Here is a 22,899-nt window from a genome sequence, read left to right as displayed (position 1 = left end):
TGCCAACCCCCGTTACGAATGGGGCCTCCCTTTATATAGTAGAGGAGTTATAGACCTTACGGATCTGACTCTAAATAAAGCAAATGAATGACAGGTTTGTGTCGCGGGATTGGCACGGAATATCGGGTGAGGGCGGATATTTCGGCCTTCGGTTATGGCGACGGATGTCCTTCCATTATTGCCTCGCACTAATCCGTTCTCGAGCTCTCGATCTAGGTGAGATGCTCGGGCGAATCCCGAGCATAATCGTAATAACGGGAAACCGATCATGACCGTGTCCTCGGTTTTACCCGTATACACACACAATTGCAAAAATGGCATCATCATCAACTTCTATTCTTTCGACCTCATTTCTTCCATCCAAAACCATTTTTTCTCAAAGAAGAAGATCATCAACAAATACAAGAAATATATTGACTTTGGCTATGAGAAAAGAAGCACATGATCAGAGAACTATTATAATGGTGGATATGTGGATGAAAACATGATTGTCCCACTGAAAGAGGATTCAAGAGATGAAAATGATCGAGAAGAATTACGAGCCACCAGCAGAATGGATGGATTTGGAGAAAAGCTTATATGAGAATTATAATTCAAGTATTTGTGAAGCCATGGGATTTTTGCAATATTTGTTGATGAATACAAGGCCAAGCATGGCTTTAGTCATGGTTGCACTTGTTGCATTGAGTGTGCCCACATCAACTATTGTTATACCTTTTCATCTCTTAGAGTTTACTAAAGGGCTTTTGGCTGGTGTTCCTATTATTAGTTAAAGAAAAGATGAAGAAGAAAGAGGGTCTAGTTAACTAGTACTCCCCGTCCCATAATAAGTATCACATTAGTCAAAAATACGCATACTAAGAAATTACCCCTATATAACCTTTTTCCTCTTGATTAGAACATGCACAAGTAGTAAACCTTTTGACATTGAGAATCCAACAATACCAAGTTACTATGTGATTTTTTCAATCATCATTTAGATGTTACTTTAACTTGTTATTTTTTGTTTAAGGGTAGAATTGGAAAAAACTAGTCACTTTGTGTTTTGGTTTTCTAAGGTGACACTTATTATGAGAAAAAAAAATTTGGTTCGATTCACAATGTTACACTCTTGCCGGCGTATTTTGGACCCTCGGGTAAGTCAAGGCGAGTGACACAAGTCGCGCGTATGGAAAATTGTAAAGTCGTGGAATAATAAGAAAGGCCGGGGGTAAAAAGGTAAATTTGCAAAACGACTCATGGAAATACGGAGAAAGGCTAGGGGCAAATTTGGAACCAAGGGAAATATTTTTCATGAAAATGAAGAGAATTGCTAGAATTTTCAACCGAAGAGACGGCCACTTGGCCGTGGCCCCCTTTGTCTTTATTCATTTCTCTTTGTCGTCTATAATAATAGAAAATTAAAACAAGCCAAACAAGGGACAATATGGTTGAATATCATTGGAAGGGGACCTAGTATATATACATGTGTGAAAGATGAATTATTCATCTTTTTCCACTATCTGAAATTTTCAAGAAACAAGAACGAGAAAGAAGGAGAAAAATACCAAAGGCCATTCGGCCCAAAGAAGAGAAATATTCCAAGGAAATTTACAAAAAATTTTCCAAAAATCATTCCCTTACATTAAAAGGGTCCAGCTATCTCGATGGAGTGTTCATTGGAGCAAGAAACTATATGTTCTTGTGAGTTGCTCGTATCACGTGCTTTATTCAAGAAGGAAGATTAGGAGAAAAGGTAAGAATTTATCATCATTTTATATGTTTTGGAAGTTTGTATATGATATGTATATGAAAATGGGGAATTTTGGGGAATGGATACATGTTGCGCTATAGACGCATTGCCACACAAGGTCATGAATTTAACATAATTCACATCCCTTCGTCATAACATCGACGCGGGATGCCGGTATGGACACGTATGTATTCGGCCACGAGCCAGAGCGTATTTCGGCGACATGACTTGTTATTTTCACGTGTATATGATACGAAATGTTTTGAACAAAAGTATGTATAAGCAAGCATGACATCCGCTTTGAAAGGCACACTTTGTCGGGGTGAGTCGACCCCGATTATCCTTTTTACGTCGCTATGATCTCTCTGGTCTCGCATGTTGTTATTGCTTATCATATGTTACATTTTCATTGTATTATTTCCATGTATTACTTATATTTCTTATCTCGTATAGCTATTCATGAGAGGGACTCTTAACTTTTCTTCGGGGGGGCCATCTCGTGCTGTACGCGGGTCGACGGTTGACGGGCTCGACTCTCGGAGCTTTTTACATTGATAGGTACATTGAAAAATCGCTCCGGTTGAAATTTAGACATCTCTTTGTCTTGGGTACTACTCTTATGTATATATCTTGAACTCGGCGACAATCGACCCCTTGTAATTACGCATGTATTTTGTTAGAGGCTCGTCCATAACGGATTCTTTAGTATCAAATGTTTTACGATCTAGTTGCCTCTGTCGCCGTGTGATACGTCGGTACGGATTGAATATTACTACTCGTTACATGTATGCTATTATCGGCGATGTTATGAAAAAAAAATGCCGGTGTTTATACGGCCACTTAGTAACAAGAACAAGACATATGACGGGGGGTGCCGGACTACAAGTATCGGGTACTCGTCGCGATGATCTTTGATTTCTCTTGTTGGGTCGTGACACGATGTGTTTACACACTTATTATGGGACGGAGGGAGTATATGTATATAGCTTAAAATTGATTCTTTTGATTTATTATTATTGGATGACGATTCAATATATATTAACATGAACTAGAAAAGGTTCTTTGCTGCTTATTGGTGTAACTAGCAATACATGCAACGAGCAATGCACGGGCCGAACATGTCTATTCACTTTAATTAACCAGTATTTAAGGTTTGTATTTTGAAAATAACTTTTAAAAACATTCTAATTGTTATTATATATAGCAACCAGTGGCAGATCCAGGATTTTCACTCAGAATGTTCGGAAAATTAACTGGACCTAAATATACACTGTAATATATGTTCAGGGTGTTCAAAAGTTAATATATGTACATGAACACAGGAAATTTATCCTAAATATATACACTGTATTTTTTTATCCAGGGTGTTCGGGTGAACACCCTGGCCTCTCTTGCATCCGCCCCTGATAGCAACATATACAAAATGTATTTTTTGTACCATCACTTTAGTTATAATTGAAAAATGGAGTTGATGGATTTAAGTCTTTGAGATGGAAAGAGTCGGACTTTTTTCTCATTATCATGACAATGAAAGTTGTTCATCGATATGAAAAAGAAAATTAGTAAGAATATAAGGAAAAATTAATATTTTGATTCTAAATTTTTTCTTTTAAATTTCTTATTATCTTATATGTATACCGATGGGTTGATATCCATTTCGATCGAGTAACTGTTCAGATCCAAACATAAGAATCATTATTGTATATATTGGATTTTTTAAAAGCAAAACTAATAAAATATTTTTATTAAATTAATTAAAAAATATATTATAATTTTTTATATTAACAATTATAGATAAAACAAATTGTTACAAAGAAATCAAAATTAGAAAGATATATGTTATATCGTAAATCACCAAATTTTAATTTTGAAATGAAAATATAAAGTAATACATTTTATAAATGTAAAGAAACAATAATCAGGGACTGCAAAGGAGAGTAAATAAGCAAAGTATTGACAAAGAAGGAAAACGAGAATAAAAGTCACTCCCTCCCTTCACTTTTACTTGTCGACGTTAACATATCAAGTAAAAAAAAAAAAAATCTTATTTTACCCTTCACATTAATTACTCATTTTCAAATCATTTTCTGAGGCTATTGAGACTATGCACCAATAAATATGGATATTATGATAAAATATATACTCCATTTATTAATTCTGAAAGAACGTAAAAAGTCAAAAGGAAACAAGTTATGTGTAGGAGAATTAAAATAACTTTTGGTACAAATTTGTATTGCTATTGGTCGTCCTCTCTTCACGTTTAAAATATTGACAAAGAAGGAAAACGGGGACAAAAGTCACTCCCTCTATTTACTTTTACTTGTCCACGTTAACATATCAATAGAAAGAAACTAATATGGTAATTATTAATTAGTCTGAAACTTCAATTATGTTGATTGTGTGTAAAGATAACGACTACACATATATTATAGGCGTACATATTTCTAAAAATATACATGTTATCCTTTTTCTTGTATTCCTTATTTGAAGTGCATACGTGTATACATGAGAACAGATAAATATTCAATACTATAACATATGACCACGTGCAAGAGAATTATAATTGAACTGCATATGTCTATACATGAGAAGAGAATAAATATTCAGCAAGAACGCGAAAAGTCAAAAGTCAAAAGTAAACAAGTAAAAGTGCACGGAGGAAATGAATTTGTGCAGGAAAATTAAAATTGAACTGCATATGTCTATACATGAGAAGAGAATAAATATTCAGCAAGAATGCAAAAAGTCAAAAGTGAACAAGTAAAAGTGCCTAGAGGATATAAATGTGTCGGAGAATTAAAATTGAAGTGCATACGTCTATACATGAGAATAGAATAAATATTAAGTAATATGACATATATATGTTCACGTGGGATATAAAAATAGTTGGATAAAATGCACAAGTTATATACCTTATGGTACAAGCATGCATGGCGTATACGATTTGTAAAGTTTATGATACAAGCTGGAGGAGTTGTGTTCGTCTTCCTACCGTGCTTATATATAATTGTAATATGAGTGTGTAGAGATATGGATTTAAAATTGATTTTCTTTTTGAACTTTTTATGATTTTTTTTAAATTTCCATTCATGACGTGAAATCTTTGATTGTGTGCTAATTAGTTCTTTTCTTTTTGTGCGCGAGAGAGTTAGACCTTCAATCATTGAAACCTGAAGAAGCAAATTATTGGTGGCAACAACACTTTACTTTCTGTATTTATATATTTCAACCAATATAAAATTTAACTTCATAAAATTAGGCAACTAAAAAAACACATGAAACCAATTATATCTTGGGAAAAGTACCATAAGCGGATCTAGGATTTGAAAGTGACAGACGCCACAATTTTCTTCAATGTACATCTTGTTAGGAACATATATTTGGATTGGATCCGTCTCTTTTTAATTTATTCGGGTCAACTTAATAGGCTTGTTTTATTTGAAAATATGAAAATTACCTCTCAAAAATTAAGAAACGAACATAATTAGCATCTTAAACAAAGAATCACACTCATTAACACCCATTAACAACACAAGTAAAATCAACATTTTCACCAAGGGACTTCCATCTCTTATGTATATTAAAAATGAATCTGCACAAGTAAAATAACATCTTCAATAAGGGAATTACACCAATCAAACTAAGAAAAAATAATAGAAAAACTCTTCAATAGGTAAATACACCCCATAAGTAAATGTAGAATTAGATAAACTACAAGTTCTCAAAAATAAATCATAAATTTTATGTTTTTTCTAACCAGTGCTTATGAAATTTCCATCACAATTTAAGTAGTAAAGTGATTTAAATTGAAATTATATGTACTCCAATTCATTTCTCATTTTATTATTAAGTACTTCAATTCATTTCTCATTTTATTTATTGCTTATTACGAGTGTCCCAAGTCAAATATAGACAAGTAAACATGGACAGAGAGAGTATGAAACAAAAGACATTATAAAAAAAAAATTGAATTTTGATCTCAATCCAAAATTCCCATTGAGATCCAAGTTTCTCCATTTAAATACTCACAGATTTTAGATTAAGAGAAATGTTTAATTTAAGAGATTTTGAAGTTTCTATTTGTGTGTTCTCACTAGAGATCACAGATAAAATAATAGAAAACAAGAAAGGCAATATAAATAATAAAAAGATAAATAGAAAATTGAGAGGGCCGAAAAGAGAATTACTGGTACAAAGGAAGTAAAAATCGCAAAGAAAAACGGGAGTCGAAAAATGTTCAAGATATATTCAAACTTGTATCTACCAGCCGTGGCACCTTTGTCTAATTTACGATTGGGGTGACGGATAAAATATTTAAACTAATTGCGCAAATTACGAACATAAGTATATAAAAAATTTATTAATCAAGCGGGTGCCATGCCGCCCCCACCTTAAAGGGTGGATTCGCCCCAAGGTGTGGCCACCAGGAAAAAAAAAGGCTCAAAAAGGCCCGATTTTAAGCAAACGACCTGAGTTGGCCGTTCCGCCCAAATTAATGCCAAGAGCTAGCCCAACCCATTCACTACAAAAAAAATAAAAATAAAAAAAAATCAGACTTTTTGTGTCGACTTTATCGCAAAAGAATGAAAAGTCGTCACTAAAAGTTCACTACAAAAAGAACAGGACTATTTGTGGCGACTATATCGACCAAAAAAAATAATAATCATATTGATCCTTCAAAAAATATGCCAAAACATGTATAATATGTGTATAATTAGTAAGTATACATTCATTATATATTTATTACACAGAAATATACACCAATGATACATTTTCTAATTATACATTGATTACACATTTATTATATGCAAATTATACAACAATGATATATTTCTATACATATCCTATACGATAATGATATACTTTCTATACATATGATACATTTTTATATACGTTTATAGTTGTGATATATCTTCTATACAACAATGATACAGTTTCTTTACATATATTTTGATACATATACAACAATGATACAGTTTATAGACATATGTTGGATTTAATTGAAAATGACTAGAAAATAAAATTATTTTGAAAAAGCTAAAAAATGTCATTTAAGATTCTTGGGCCAATGGCTATTTGTGTCTTTTTCCCTTATAGCGTGCTTGGCCCAACCCAACCCATTGAGTCACGGGCCCTATGAGGCCTTCTACTCCGAAAAGAACTTGACCAAAATTCGGTCCACTAAACTAGTAGAAATGGCATTGGGTAACCACTTTTAAGATTATTGTTTAAAACATATTTGCAATTTACAATGTATTTAAATTTTAACCACTATGGTATTGACTTTTTTTTTTTTTTTGGTAATTCAGATCCTTATTATATATTTAGCAAAACAACTACAAGGGAGCATATTATTGTGGCCGAGCCACCATAATACAAATTGCATATTAGTAGTTAAATTAGAAATATCTACAGCAGTAGAACTATTACTAAGCAGCATCGATGCTTGTCCAGCAGTTGATGAGTTCATCATACGCATTGTTGGCTCGCCCCTTTGATCCTTTGACAAAACGTTGATAACTGCTAGTGGTGGATCCCAAAAATGTCAGAGAGAAGTCAGTGGCTCCTAGCCCGTTGCTAGAGTCTCCAAACTGTTTGCTAGAGAATTCTGCTCCCTATAGATATGTCCTATAGTAAGGCTATTCGAGCATTGCGATGAAAAACCTTCAATAATCGAGTAGAGAAGAGCAATTAGTTTTATTGCCTTCTTTTGCGCCTCTTCTTCTTGTCTTGTACCAATTGCGCTTCTTATTCTTCTTCCTATTCTTATTTTTCCTCATCCTCCTCCTCCTGGCTCTTCTGATAAAAATATAGAATGATAAAACTGATACATACAAAATTTTACTAAGAACTTTAGTTATACATTTTACTCTATGGACTATAATATGTAAAAGATCAACACAAGAAATTCTTTTTAGCTGTTTTATAATAGAAGCTAGTGACTGAAGAAAAAAATATTTTCGAGGGACTAAACATAAATATCTAACCCCATCTAACTTAGTATTTGTAAAAATTATCGCAGCCCTCAAATTATGCTCTTTATTCTTAAGAGAAATCATCAAAATGGTCTTTAATGTATGGGGTTTGCTAATTTTGGTCCTTGATGTATAACACCTAACATATATGGTCCTCTTAATGTCTGATAAATGTTAACGTATTTGGTTTTTAATCCTAAAAATAACGTTGTTTCAAATATATTCAAATATATTGTAGTTAAAACAAACAATCGAAGATGGACTTGATGAAGGAACAAATGAATGTGGGTATCATGAATTAAACTGGCCGAGTTGAGTTAATGGGAACGTCGACAATTGGTGCAAGTCTGCCCTCCTCACGGTGAGCCACGGCACGTGAAACACGTGTCATATTTTACCTTCGCACAAAAACTCCAAAGTAATTCCCATTATCTCTTTTTCACTTATGATGAATCCTATGCACATAGAAAAACTGCAAATTTCTTTCTTTCCATTACTAATTTTGGATTCTAAAACGTAAATAATGTAATTAAAACCTTCCTTTCAATTCTCTCACTCACGAGAAATATAAACAATTATTGAAATAATAAATATAAAAATTCTCCCTATAAGTGGAAATCTAGAGAAAGGGAGAGGGAGAGAAATAAGAATCGTTCTCCGGCACAACAAAGTTTATTTTAATAAGAGTTAATGGTTCAAAACACACTTAAGCTATTATTTTTTTCGCGAGCTTCACACCCGACTATCAGTTATTATCCTTTTTTACCTAAACTATAACCATCTATATATTAAAGCACACCTAGCTAGTTGAGTAGATGATGACAATTCAGGTAGGAAAAAGGAATAACTGATAGTTGAGATGTGAAACTCAAAAAAGAGTGATAATTCAGGTGTGCTTTTTATCATTATTTTTTTCAATAATGATTTTGTGAAGCAATGTTAGTTTTAGGGTTAAAGACTGTTAAGTTTTGCCATACATTAAGGACCATCTTTATTAGGTGTTATTTATTAAAGACCAAAATAAATCAAACCCATAAATTAACTCCTTCCGTCCCATAATAAGTGTTACCTTAACCAAATTTTTTTGTCCCATAATAAATGTCACCTTATGAAACCAAAACATAAATTAACTTGTTTTTTTCCAATTTTAGCCTTAGACAATAAAGTAACATCTAAATTATGATTGGAAAAAGCCACATAGTAACTTGATATTGTTGGATTCCCAATATCAAAAGGTTTACTTTCTCGCGATTTCTAATCAAAAGGTAAAAAATAATTTATTTTTATTATATTGGAATAATTTGGTAAACTTCACATTGTATTACTAGTTTTTTAGTAAAGTATTTTTAATTAAGGTGACACTTATTATGAGACGAAAGGAGTACTATTTTGACCATTATAATAATTTCTTTTTCTTAACTAAACTAGATTTTGTTTGTGTCACAAAGATTTCATGTCTCCTCATCCAACCAATCCTCGCTCCCACCTTCGCGCTTTCTTAGCTGTCTTGCGCTTTTCCTTCCCCCGTGCGCCTCCTTTTTCCTCCTTATTTTCTTTCCACTCCATAAATTGTTACTAATTCTGATCCTGCAGTCACTACACACCACAAGATTTTCATATTCATAGAATCTTAACCCATACATAAAGTCCATTTCTTTAAAAAGACCCTTTCCCCTTCTCTTTTCCCTATAAAGTCCATAAACACCCCTTCATTTTCAAGATTTCTTCACCACCCCCACCACTCTTTTTTCTGATTTTTTTCTCTAGAAATTGTTACTAATTCTACTAATTCCATTCTTAGTCACTACACACCACACGATTTCATATTCAGAGAATCTATCCCATACATAATCTTTCTGTCCTTTTCTTTTAAAAGACCCTATTTTCCCCATAAAGCCATAAACACCCCTTCATTTTCAAGATTTCTACAAACCCCAACTTCACATGTTTTAGCCCTAAATCTCCTCTTTTCTTTCCTTACCAATCTTCTAGCCTACAAATCAAACATACCCATTAACCCCTTACCCCCAATACACATTAAAGGTGAAACCTTTATCTCTTTTTCTTGTCAACAATTATTCAATTCTTGATTCTTGATTTTGCAATTAGAAATATAGCCATTGCATACCCATGTTTTTTCCCCATAAAGCCATAAACACCCCTCCATTTTCAAAATTTATCACCAACCCCACAACTCTTTTTCTCATTTCTTTTCACTTTTTTCTCTTTACCTTTCCTATATATACCCCTTTCCTACTTTCTTGCTTCACCTCACTTCACTTCTTTTAGCCCTAAATCTCCTCTTTATCTCTCTATACCAATGTTCTAGCCTACAATACACATTAAAGTTGAAACCTTTAATCTTTTCTCTTGATTCTTGATTTTGCAATTTAAAAAAAATGGCCATTGCATACCCACATTTCTTTGTGTCTGAAAAAAAGGCCAAAACTTTGAACCCATCATTGTTAATTTCTCCAACACCATCACCTTCAATTTTATCTCAAGATGAATTAAAAAAAATAGCAGCATATAAAGCTGTTGAATTTGTTGAATCAGGTATGGTTTTAGGTCTTGGTACAGGTTCAACAGCCAAACATGCTGTTGATAGAATAGCAGAATTATTAAATCTTGGTAAATTAAACAACATTATAGGTATACCAACATCAAGTATTACACATGAACAAGCTGTTAAATTAGGTATACCTTTATCAGATTTGAATAAACATCCTATTGTTGATTTAGCTATTGATGGTGCTGATGAAGTGGACTCACAAATGAATTTAATTAAAGGTAGAGGTGGTTCCTTATTAAGAGAAAAAATGGTTGAAGCTGCTAGTAAAAAATTTATTGTTATTGTTGATGAGTCAAAATTGGTTAATCATTTAGGTGGTACTGGTCTTGCTATGCCTGTTGAGATTGTACCATTTTGTTGGGAATTTACTTTGAAAAGATTGGAAATGTTGTTTATTGAAGCTGGTTGTGTTGGGAAGTTGAGGGTAAATGTGGAAAGTGGTGAACCTTATGTTACTGATAATGGGAATTATATTATTGATTTGTATTTCAAGAGTGACATGGGTGATTTGAAAGCTGCTAGTGATGCAATTTTGAGGCTTGCTGGTGTTGTTGAACATGGGATGTTTCTCGATATGGCGACGACTGTGATTGTTGCTGGAAAGCTTGGCGTATCCGTGACTAATAAGTAGTATTAAGGTTAATGTTGTTTTAGGAACCTTAGTTTTCTATTTTTTGACTAGGATATGTTGGGGGTATTGATATCTTGCTGAACTATTTATGTGGCAAGGACAATTTTTTTTTTTTTGCAATAACTTATATATTGAATTATTTGGGGTATTTGCCTCAACTTTTGGAAAATTTCATGATAGTTACTACTTATTATGTATGTTTAATATTTTTTATGACTTGCATTTGCTTGAGTATGCTTATGTGCTTGAGTATGCTTATGGTTTTGAACATGTGTTTGATAATATTAGAATTGAAGCTCTACTTTTATGATGTTAAAGCTATTGCTCTGCCCTATAATGTTCAAGAGATCAACTCTTTAGAGTCATGTTGGATGTTATTTACTTTAGAAGTTTATTGTCATTGTTGATGAGTCATTTAGGTGGGACAGCTCTTGCTATGCCAGTTGAGATTGTACCTTTTTGTTGGGAATTTACTTTGAGGAGATTGGAAATGTTGTTTATTGAAGCTGGATGTGTTGGGAAGTTGAGGGTAAATGTGGAAAGTGATGAACCTTATGTTACTGATAATGGGAATTACATTATTGACTTGTATTTCAAGAGTGATATGGGTGATTTAAAAGCTGCTAGTGATGCAATTTTGAGGCTTGCTGGTGTTGTTGAACATGGGATGTTTCTCGATATGGCGACGACTGTGATTGTTGCTGGAAAGCTTGGCGTATCCGTGACTAATAAGTAGTGTTAAGGTTAATGTTGTTTTAGGAACCTTAGTTTTCTATTTTTTGACTAGGATATGTTGGGGGTATTGATATCTTGCTGAACTATTTATGTGGCAAGGACAATTTTTTTTTTTTTGCAATAACTTATATATTGAATTATTTGCCTCAACTTTTGGAAAATTTCATGATAGTCACTACTTATTATGTATGTTTAATATTTTTATGACTTGCATTTGCTTGAGTATGCTTATGGTTTTGAGGTTCATCTAGTTCCGTGGCTACTTGTTGTTTCATTGAACATGTGTTTGATAATATTAGAATTGAAGCTCTACTTTTATGATGTTAAAACTATTGCTCTGCTCTATAATGTTCAAAGATCAAGTGATCAACTCTTTAGAGTCATGTTGGATGGTATTTACTTTAGAAATTCATTGTTATTGTGGATGAGTCAAAGTTGTTTAGTCATTTAGGTGGGACAGGTCTTGCTATGCCAGTTGAGATTGTACCATTTTGTTGGGAATTTACTTTGAAAAGATTGGAAATGTGTTTTATTGAAGCTGGTTGTGTTGGGAAGTTGAGGGTAAATGTGGAAAGTGGTGAATGTTATGTTACTGATAATGGGAATTATATTATTGACTTGTATTTCAAGAGTGATATGGGTGATTTGAAAGCTGCTAGTGATGCAATTTTGAGGCTTCCTGGTGTGGTTGAGCATGGAATGTTTCTCGATATGGTTTCCATATGTTCTTTTAGGAACCTTAGTTTTCTATTTGTTTAGGATATGTTGGGGATATTGATATCTTGCTGAACTATTTATGTGGCAAGGACAATTTAGGTGGATTTTGCAACTACTTATATATTGGATTATTTGGGGTATTTGCCTCAACTTGATGACATCTGTTAAAGAATGGAAAATTTCATGCTATTCGTATATGTATCGTTTTTTCATGACTTGCATTTGCTCGAGTATGCTTAATAGTTTGAGGTTCATCCAGTTCTGTGGCTACTTGCTGCTTCATTGAACATGTGTTTGATAATATTAGAATCGTGCTCTGCTTTTGTGATGTTAAAAGTTATTGCTCTGCCCCATAATTTTTAAATATCAACACTTTAAAATCTTGTTGGATGGTATTTACTTTGCATTTGGATGGTATTTACTTTTGCATCAGATATGTGGGTGCTGCTAAGATAAACCTGAGGTGTCTGATTTTCTGTTAATATCAAGGTTTCATAAGCCTACTGCTATTTTGTGCAATTAGCAACCTCTTTCAAACAAATATAAGTGAAATTACATTGATAGAGGACTCACCGGCTGATAGCTGAATTGCAAAAAATCACAAGGTCTAAGAATATAGATTGTTTAGAAACTATATGCAGCTCCATTTGTAATTGTAGTAGAAGTTTGATTGATGTGACAGTTACTTTATTTTATTTGTCGTGCTGCATCTTGTGAAGTGTTGCTTCCTATTTCGGTGCTTTGAGCTCTGTATTTTAGGAAATCAAATGCTTGGAGTTTTCCAATGGAACAACATTATTTATGGCTGGTTTTATATGTTGTTCTCTATGGATTTTGTGTCATATTTATCGCACTTCATGGTGAAAGGAATATTTAGCTCAATAGTATGCATGGGAAAGGAACTTTTATCGGATGTAAAGCAATGCTTACTGCCAGAGCATGAACTCAGCCGAAGGAAGGTGATATATATTCTGTTTACTAAAACTTAGTAGGATACTTGTTCAGATTTGGTTCTTCGACTGTAACTGAGTTTTACTTTGATGGCCCTACTTTCTCCTCCTTTTTAAGTGATTTCTTTTTTCTGCGCATGTGCGCTTCCCATGAAAAGGTTACTAATGCCTGAAAATTGCAATATGGTTTAGGTAAGTTTTCACCTATTGTCCCCGTGCCTTGAGATATTATTGGAAAGGAATTCCATGTCGGTGATAAATTCTGTTTTGGGCCATAATCCTAAGTGCCTTTCCAGTATAATCTTTGGAACAAGCAAACATAAACTTAAGATCATGATTATCCTTCAATTAAGGATGTCCTTGTGCTCAGTCTCGAAGAATATCCTTTTTCGTGCTTCATCACTCATTACGAGTTCCCTTGCCATTATACTGCAGTGGGTTGCTTAGCTGCGGGTAAGTGATATTCCCATAGGTAGGGGTAGAATATCTTATAGAATTCAAATTGGGGTGTGTATTTAGACGACAACAACAACAACATGCCCAGTAGAATCCCACCATGTGAGGTCTGGGGAGGGTATAGTGTACGTAGACCTAACCCCCACCTTGAAAGGTAGGGCGGCTATTTCCGAAAGACCCTCGGCTCAAAAGAGGAAAACAAGACAAAAGGTCAGATAGGGGCAAGCATATCAAAAACAATATGAAAACGAGGAATAACAAAGCGAAGAAAGTCATGGTAGAAAGGAGCATTAACTACCATAGATAAATAAGATAATCAAAGTACAAAGGCCCAACAGATATAAGCAGAAATCAAATGGCAATAAACGAATGAGAAAAACTACAACTACTATGGTGAAAGGATAAGCAACCTAACCTTCTATCCTAATCTGAGTCCTCCACAACCTCCTATCTAAGGTCATGTCCTCGGTGGTGAAACTGTGTCATATCCTGTCTAATCACCTCTCCCCAATACTTCTTTGGCCTCTCTTTACCTCTCCTGAAACCGTCCATAGCCAACCTCTCGCACCTCCGCACTGGAGCCTCTGTGCCTCTCCTCTTCACATGCCTAAACCATCGCAGCCCCGCTTCCCGCATCTTGTCCTCCACTGATGCCACTCCCACCTTGTCGCGGATATCTTCATTCCTAATTCTATCCCTCCTAGTGTGCCCACACATCCATCGCAAAGATTCGCGTTTCCGCGACTTTCATTTTTACGAACATGAGAGTTCTTCGGCAACACACCGCCCGTACAATAAAGTCGGTCTAACCACCACTTTGTAGAACTTGCCTTTAAGTTTTGGTAGCACTTTCTTGTCACGTAAAGCACTCGAGGCGAGCTTCCATTTCATCCACCTCGCACCAATACGATGTGAAACATCGTCGTCGATATCCCCGTCTCCCCGTATAATAGACCCAAGATACTTTGAAACTTCCTTTCTTTTGAATGGCCTCGGGTACCAAGCCTCGTTTCTGCGTCGACCTCGTGCGGTACGCCACTTAACTCCGCACTCAAGTATTCTCGTCTTGGTCTACTCAATTTAAGTCCTTTAGACTCTAACGCATTTTTTGTCTCCCGACCCCTCACTTATCGTTAACTCCGCTGCGAGTCTCATCAATCAGGACTATGTCATCCGCGAACAACATACACCAAGGCACCTCACCTTGTATCTATGGCGTCAATTCATCCATCACCAAGGCGAATAGAAACCAAGCAAGGGCCGATCCCGATGCAATCCCGTCGGAACGGGGAAGTGCTCCGAGTCTCCTCCTACCGTCCTTACCCCGGTTTTAGCTCCATCATACATGTCCTTTATCGCTCTAATGTACACCACAGGTGCACCTTTAGCCTCCAAGCATCTCCATAGGACCTCTCTTGGCACTTTGTCGTAGGCCTTTTCTAGGTCAATGAATACCATGTGCAAGTCCCTCTTTCGCTCCCTATACTGCTCCACCAATCTTTTTATAATATGAATGGCTTCTGTAGTCGAGCGCCCCGGCATGAATCCAAACTGGTTCTCTCAAATAAGCACACCTCTCCTCACCCTCATTTCCACCACCCTTTCCCATACTTTCATAGTGTGACTTAGCAGCTTGATACCTCTATAGTTGCTGCAGCTTTGAATGTCGCCCTTGTTCTTGTACAAGGGAATCATTGTACTCCACCTCCATTCTTCCGGCATCTTCGCTGTCTTGAAAATGACATTAAACAACCCAGTCAGCCACTCCAAGCCTACCCTGCCTGCACTCTTCCAAAATTCCCCAGGAATCTCGTCAGGTCCGGTCGCTCTTCCCCTGTGCATTTAGACAAGATACTGAATTTTCTGTTTTTTAACTTCATGCATTTTGCTTGAGAAATGCTAGAAGGTTGCATCTTCACAACTTCATTTATATAATTCTGCTACCTGAAACCAAGAATACCTCTCCCTTGGTTCCAGATGATAGCTGTTATTGTGTTAGTGCACTACAAAAGCAGGGGAGCAATGAGGTTAGATAGAGAACTAACTTGATGGAGCAGGACAATACTCTATATAGGTGATGATGAGAGTGTAATGAAGCTGCCTACATGGCAATCTTTAAAGAGAATGTAGAGAAACATGAGAACAAAATGAAAAATGAGAGAGAAGGTGTTGTTGAATCTTCGATAAGATGGCATTGCTTCCTTGTGGCCACAAGTGGTTTGAATGTCCTTTTAGAGGTAAATGATGTAGAGGAGTCATGGCAGGTTTTATGTAAATTGTTGATCTGGTGATAAATGTGGAGGAGGCAGGTTTAAGGAGTACTATGCTGAATTGCCAATAAGTTCGTATCTACCTTTAACTGCAAGTAACTACTAATTTTCAAGGCATTTCCCTTCAAGTGTTTTTTGTATGACTTCATTTCTTAAGAGATCTGATAGTATTTTCATTACCCAATTTTGAGTGATGGAATACATAAAGCCTGTAGTCTTATTTTCTCTGAACTCATTTCTTATACGATTAACGAATTGAATTCTGTACTGGGTTAGAGTTGGTGTATAATGGACTGTTTATTCTCCCTCTACAGTTTGTCTTGTAGTGATGAATTTGTGAAGAGTTTTGATCATAATAATTTTGGCAAACGAGATTTATATCTTGAATTCTGTTATCATCTCGTCTAAAAGCTTAACTTATTAGAGAGAGCTCATTGTTTACTAATTATATCTTCAACCAGTCTCGGTAGAATTTTTTTTTGATAATTGGTGGCAGTGGGAGTTGAACCCAGGATCTCTGGCTGTTCTAAATTGTGTGATTATATCATGTATACTTTTAACATTGGGCCAATCTTTTTCCTTAAGATTATTTTTGCTATAGTTCCTGATCATATTCCTTTACTACCATCTATGTTGTGAAATCAACATCTTGCACAATGTTGTTCCTTTTTGGAATTAAGCTGATGTGAAAGAATATGCAAAATTTAATTAGGACCAGTCCAGTGTTTGATAACGAAAGATTACATGTTTTTCAGGTTTGTGTTGGGGCTTCATTGTCAAAAAAGGTTGTATTGGAGCTTTCCATCTATTCATTAAACTTACTAGGATGTACATAATTTATTTTATTTGTTTACGTTTCTCTCTTATTCAGGATTGTATTTGTTTTATTTTGCTTTTCCATTCCCTTTACAAAACACATTTTTATTTTAAAGATTTAACTTATATACATTGATGGTTGTAAATAATTTTTATGCTATTAGTATATGGTAACATGTCTGCTTTTTCAAGTTACAGTCACAATGATCTATAGTTATCTTTCTGGTGATCTATCAGTGTGAAAATTCTTTTACTATCAGTGTGTAGAAGTTAAAACTCTTATTTTAATACCATGACGACTTAACTCCTTTTTGTTTGCGGGTCCACTAGAAGGTTTTCTCATTCTTCATTAAACTCAAGATAAAAGCAGCTGAAACTTAGAAGTTTGAAAATATTGAGAGTTTATTCCTGAATAACAACTGTACAGGCAAGCTTATTTCAACACAAACAATGGGAAAGGCAAAAGCAGGCCAGCTGCCATGAACAGAATTACAACATTTTGCAAGTTCAATCTCTGCAGATTCAATGGCGATAGATTCACCCCCATTTTCGGGACCAGTGTCACCATGATGGTATCTTCATCTTCAAGGCCAATTTCCTCGATATCCAACTTAAAGTCTGGTGGTTCTTTTATGGACCTCCATGAAGGTGTGGCAAGTTAGTATAGCTTCCTGCAAACTCAGCCTTACCTAGCTCATGCCAATTGAAGGTATCCACGTTGAGGAACACTTCAAGTCCTATTTGCTTACAACTATCGTACTTGACTTGTTTTAGAGTTAAAAGCTCTTCTTTTTCCATCTTTGTCTTGTGGAATCCTTCCTGAAGTTGGCCTGCGAACCGAAAATGAAATGACTTTGTCCATCTTTGATATTGGAATACTTGAGTAGCTGGTGGAACTAAACTTGGATTGACAGTGATCTTGATCCTCTTCAGTGGCTTAAAATGGGGCCACGGAGTTGGCATTTGTTGGTAATCATATCCCATTTTCCTATTGTCCAAACAGTCGCAAGACTCTAACCCGAACTGGGTTCTTGTTTTCGTCATGAAAGAATATCTCACTGTTCAAATAATGGGTTATTCGTGTCCTTGTGTTTGCCTCCTAACGTCTTCCAAATTTTCCGAAAAATAAGAAGTGGGAATGGAGCATTGGTTGCCGTTTGACAGTACACTAAGTTAAGTTATTGCTCATGGCGACCTACATATGTTCATCTGATACGATATGCAATTTACTCCAAGTTCTATCCTTTAGAGTTTAGTTCTAATTTTCTATTTTATTTGGTTGGCATCCTAATTTAGTTTAGTAAAGGGTAATATTGTCATTTCCATCGGAATATGGTTCTTGCTTTGTAGTGTATAAATGTCTTGTTTTGTACTCATTTGAAGATCATCAATGAAAAACTATCTTTTAGCTCTCTATTAGTATAGCTTTAGCTTAGTCTTAGTTAGCTTCTTCTTCCTTGAAATTCAGTATTTGTATCAGTGGTATCAGAGCAATCATCCTCGCTCTGTGGGTATCCATTAATGGCATTCGAAAACCCTTGTTATGTCTCAAATTTCACTTTCAATCATCCCTTACAATCTGTTTTACCTGCAAATCCTTCGCAGGATTCTAGAAATGCAACATATCAGGGTAGTAATCCTCATGGGTATAGTAATATGGGATATGGGAATGACTATGGTGGGTATCAGCAACACTTCAATTATACACAATCCTTATATTCCTCTAATTTCAGTCCACATCAGCCTTGGCAAGCTAGGAATTTACAATTTGTCCCTTATGCTTACCAGCCATCAGAGTTTACCATGGCATTTCCCAATTTCTCGACTGCTGGCGTGGTTCTGGAAGGCGTGGGTTTCTTTTCGAACAATCATAAGGCTTCTTTCTACGGCATAGGGATGATGAGAACAAATTGCAGATCTGAAGATATCAATATACTGGTTCAACATCAAGGGTCTCCTATTAACCATGTCATGGATGGTCCTTTTCCAATCGACTTCCCTGTTGAAAATTCTGAAAATTATAATGGTACTGGTACTATCTATTATGGTCTCCAGGTGACTTCCTCTTCTCATGAGGTTTGTGCTCTTGAAACTCCTATTCTCGGTAACGTTATTGCGGACAACAGGGATGAAGGCGCTATGAAATTAGTTGTGGCAGATGGGCTAAATGGAAATGGAGTTATTCTGAATGAGATTGAATGTTCTGTGCCGACTTCACCATTTGCTGCAAATAGCAAAATTAATCTTCCAAATCCTAAGCATAAACTGCTTGATGAAATGTCAACTAGTGAAGTAATGGGGCCTTTTGACAAACTATCTCCTATCTCTAAAAATCTAGTAGAAGCTGAACAATTGGAGAATAGGGTAATGGCATATTCTGAACCAAAATCAAAGGTTTTCAGTACACCCGAAGTTTTGCTAGAGGGAAAGATATTGGAAGAAACCGAGCCTTGGAAGGGGGAAGAGTGCCCTGCTCCTGAGATGCTTATGGAGCCAATAGTGAGTCCACCTAGCTGTGCATACTGTCTCAAAGTCAACGAGGCTGACCTTTCATCATGGATGATTGTAATTCCGCAAGAACAAAAATCTCAGGCAACCAGTAGTGATACCGGAATAGCAGCTGATTCAATCACCATAGCCAACGAGGAAATCGATTTGAATATCATTGAGGGGAATGATGAGATGGTGATACAACAACATATTCCAACTATTGAAACTAGGGCTAAGGACATGGATACCAGAAAGCATGCAGAGGTGGAACCTCTTGTGATGATAGTTGATGCACAGGGTGCTCTTATAGGCAAAGACAAAGCAGTGGGTATTGAGAAAGAGTCTGCTAACATAGAGATTGAGATGAACACTGAACGATATGAGCCTATTGACAGAGGAAAAGAGTGCATGACCGAGGGGCCAGAACATGTACCTGGGAAACCAAATGTATTTGAAAAGGCTTCTAGTGTTCCTGATTCAACCAATTGCGTCTCTGAGACTACTATACTTTCTTCTGGCAAGCATAAACTGGTGAACAGGGAACTAGTGTCGTTGCTGCAGACAAAGCCGGGTGATGGTGATGGAGAGGCACTTCCCCTGTTAACGCCAGGTGACCAATTTCCTCCTAAAACCTTTCCAGAAAGTACATTCTCTATGGCTTTGAATATCTCGTTCACAAGTGATAAGGTGACTGATATCGAGAATGAAACTGAATTAAAGAACTATGCGAATGGCAGTAGTATGAAGATAATGAAGAGTGTAACTGCATTTCCTGATGAAACAAATGATGCAAGGGATAAAAATTACTCTGTTGAATTTGAAGAACAAGATTGTGAGGAAGAGTTTGTATTAATTAGTAAGCAACCATCGTTAAGAGAGATTCAACTTATAGTTTGGGGATGCAGAAGAATAAGTGAAGTGACTATGATAAATTATCCTATAATACACATGAGATATCAGAAGCCGAATTGATGGAAGGTGGGCTTGTTATGCTGCTGCTAGGAGAGGTTGAATCGAGCAAGACTTTTCAGGTATTTGTTAGAATAAGGAGTTTGAGGTTTGAACCAGATAAGATAACATTGACAAGTATTGAAAGGGCTTGTTCCTTTTTGAATGTAATGAGAAGAAAGTCTGGTAGCACATCAGTACATATATGGGATCCTGGAAGCACTCCAAATATTCATGATGCTACAGCTCATTCAAATCACACAGAAAAACTGATACACTTGGTGCTTGGCATAAGTTCAATTGGTTCTGTTTTAGTTGCAAACGGAACAATGAAAAAGGTACTTTCAAGGCACAAGAAAACTAATATTGAGAAATATGATCTGAAAGGACGGTATCATTCATTCTCTGTTTACGGGGAGCTTGTGGCAGGCTCAAACTACACAGATTATTAGTCAAGGAGTTCGGAAATACGATTTGGGCAGAAGAAGGGTATTGCGGATAAGTTGACTGTCAAGTTTGAATCTGAAAGTTGGGAAGTCACCGTTGGTGGTGATGAATATTCACTGTTTGTCAACTTGAAAAGATCATCTAAGCAATTATTGAAGCAAGTTTTCATTGGAAGTTGAAGATTTTGCAGTGGGTACAAATTACATTGGATTGACACTATATGCTCTGGTGAATGCACTTCCAGTCCATTCATGTGAGGGACCATTTTTTAATTATAGGTGGCTCTGTGTTAAGGAGGAAGGGTCACTTAAAGATCATTCTACGAACATGTCTGTCTTGGTTGCATTTGGAATTACAATTGCCTATGTTGATTATTTACGTGCATTATTTTATGGTGTAATTACCATGTTCCGGTCTTCACCATCTTTTGAGAGAAACACCATGAATTGTTCTGTAACAGGACAGTGTAGGAGTGCTCTAAAAGTTCCAGGTAATCTAAGGAGTGTTCTTATACTTGTGTTATCAGTTCTCGGAACAGCTTATATTGGTTTCACAGAGTTGATGTATTCTTCCAAGGGTCATACGGAGAAGGCTTTAATGGGAGGTGGTGTTTCTGGTTCCTTGTTCCTGATAGCATCGGTGCAAGGGCCAGCAGCTGAGGAGAGCATTTCACTTGAAAGGAGCAAGGCATTTCAGAAAGGGGAACAGGAAGGTACTAAGCTGCTTGAACTTCTTGGAGTGCAAGTGCTAAAAGTAAATGGAGAAAGTAAAGTACTCTTTGCAAGATCGACTTGAGAAGGACATCTTGATGATTGTATTACTGTTGACAGTGATTCAATTCCTTTCGGAGCCAGAAGAATTATCAAAGGGAACTTGCTCGATATGCTGATTAATCCTAAGGAGTATAATGATTCTATTGCAAGAACTCTTGGAATCAGTGGGTTTATTCTAATTTCCAGTAGATTTGAACCTTTTGATTTCATTCAGTTACATTCCATGACGTACAGGGCAGTGTTTGATCCAGGAAGATCTATCCATGATGTTGCACCAATGCTTTGTGTTGACGATGACATATTTTTTGGAAGCGTCGTGACTAATAAAAGTTGTTGGCTTTACTTCTCTGCTCCACCTAACTTCTTGTACAGTGGTGAGCACAGTCCGATGCTCACTGTACTTCAAAATGAAGGTTTAGGTGCTAATCATTCAAAAGAGAAGGTTATTGGAGTATTAGTCTCTCATGTTGGCTTTATGATTAGTCATACAGTGGCTTCTACTACGAAGATGATGGTTATCATGGTCTCAAAGTATTCACACGAGTTTTTGCCACTTTCATTTCATTTAAAAATAATTGGCATCCTAGATCACTTTGAGGTGTTTAGTGATGAAAACTTTCACAAGGTGTATGAAGTATTTCCTGTTCAATTAAGTTCAAGGCCCTTGGGATCTTCTGCTGCAAATGAAGTATTGATGAGGAAACATAATCATTCTACGCCTACAGTGAAGAAGATGAATATTGATTCAAGGACACGAATTTTTATTTCATTTGGTCCCGGTGGCATTAACACCCTTGATGGGACAAGTTTGATTTTAAGGAGGGAGACCTGATACAAATTGCAAGTTCTGTCCTTTAGAGTTTAGTTTTAATTTTCTATTTTATTTGGTTGGCATCCTAATTTAGTTTAGTAAAGGGTAATATTGTCATTTCTTGGGTTCTTGCTTTGTAGTGTATAAATGTCTTGTTTTGTACTCATTGAAGATCATCAATGAAAAACTATCTTTTAGCTCTCTTTTTTAGGGTGGGTTTTAAACTGGCCCCCCTTGAAGTTAAACTTTTAGCGAAGGGCCCGAATTTGGTTTAGATTTAAATTTCTAAAACTCAAAACAGAATTTAGAGGATGAGTCCAATGGCCCAAAAATCATAATCAATTTTTTTACATGTTTTTTGGGGGGTCTTTAAATTTTGCCCTCATATTTTTTTTTTGTTTGCCTTTTTTTGGATAAAGGGGTTTTAAACTCCCCTTGCTAAAATAAAAAAATAATTTGAAGACAAAGGGGGAGAGGTACGGGTAAAAAAAACCTAGAAAACCAAAGGCATCGAGGGGGACTTTTCCTAGACATTTTTTTTTTTTTTTTTTTAAATTTTTAAAATTTTTTAAGCAA

General features: G+C 35.8%; 3 protein-coding genes and 1 long non-coding RNA gene across 5 annotated transcripts; all 4 read left to right on the top strand.

Annotated features, from left to right (window-relative positions):
• Positions 1–305: 305 nt before the first annotated feature.
• LOC132059963 (uncharacterized) lies at positions 306–2,802 on the top strand. Its single transcript, XR_009415830.1, has 2 exons — positions 306–809; positions 2,706–2,802. It is a non-coding gene; the product is annotated as an uncharacterized LOC132059963 (long non-coding RNA).
• A 6,498-nt stretch (positions 2,803–9,300) lies between these two features.
• LOC132059958 (probable ribose-5-phosphate isomerase 2) lies at positions 9,301–11,100 on the top strand. The gene has a single exon (XM_059452803.1). It carries the CDS (start codon positions 10,107–10,109, stop codon positions 10,908–10,910), a length of 804 nt encoding a protein of 267 aa, XP_059308786.1. The 5' UTR covers positions 9,301–10,106; the 3' UTR covers positions 10,911–11,100.
• A 174-nt stretch (positions 11,101–11,274) lies between these two features.
• Positions 11,275–12,404, top strand: LOC132061491 (uncharacterized). Its single transcript, XM_059454296.1, has 2 exons — positions 11,275–11,625; positions 12,051–12,404. Exons 1-2 carry the CDS (start codon positions 11,275–11,277, stop codon positions 12,402–12,404), a joined length of 705 nt encoding a protein of 234 aa, XP_059310279.1.
• LOC132059955 (uncharacterized) lies at positions 11,515–22,525 on the top strand. Of its 2 annotated transcripts, none has more exons than XM_059452800.1 (2): positions 11,515–11,653; positions 17,282–22,525. In XM_059452800.1, the coding sequence occupies exon 2, from the start codon at positions 18,376–18,378 to the stop codon at positions 20,314–20,316; it is 1,941 nt and encodes a 646-aa protein (XP_059308783.1). In that variant the 5' UTR covers positions 11,515–11,653; positions 17,282–18,375; the 3' UTR covers positions 20,317–22,525. The 2 variants fall into 2 exon arrangements, with proteins under 2 accessions (XP_059308783.1, XP_059308784.1); XM_059452801.1 differs by lacking the exon at positions 11,515–11,653 and having other exon boundaries at positions 15,358–17,563; positions 18,643–22,525.
• Positions 22,526–22,899: the final 374 nt, after the last annotated feature.

This window comes from Lycium ferocissimum, chromosome 6 (assembly GCF_029784015.1).
Source record: "Lycium ferocissimum isolate CSIRO_LF1 chromosome 6, AGI_CSIRO_Lferr_CH_V1, whole genome shotgun sequence".
Classification (NCBI taxonomy): Eukaryota; Viridiplantae; Streptophyta; class Magnoliopsida; order Solanales; family Solanaceae; genus Lycium; species Lycium ferocissimum.
Note: the sequence above shows the minus strand (reverse complement) of the source record. Positions and strands in the feature narration are given on the sequence as shown.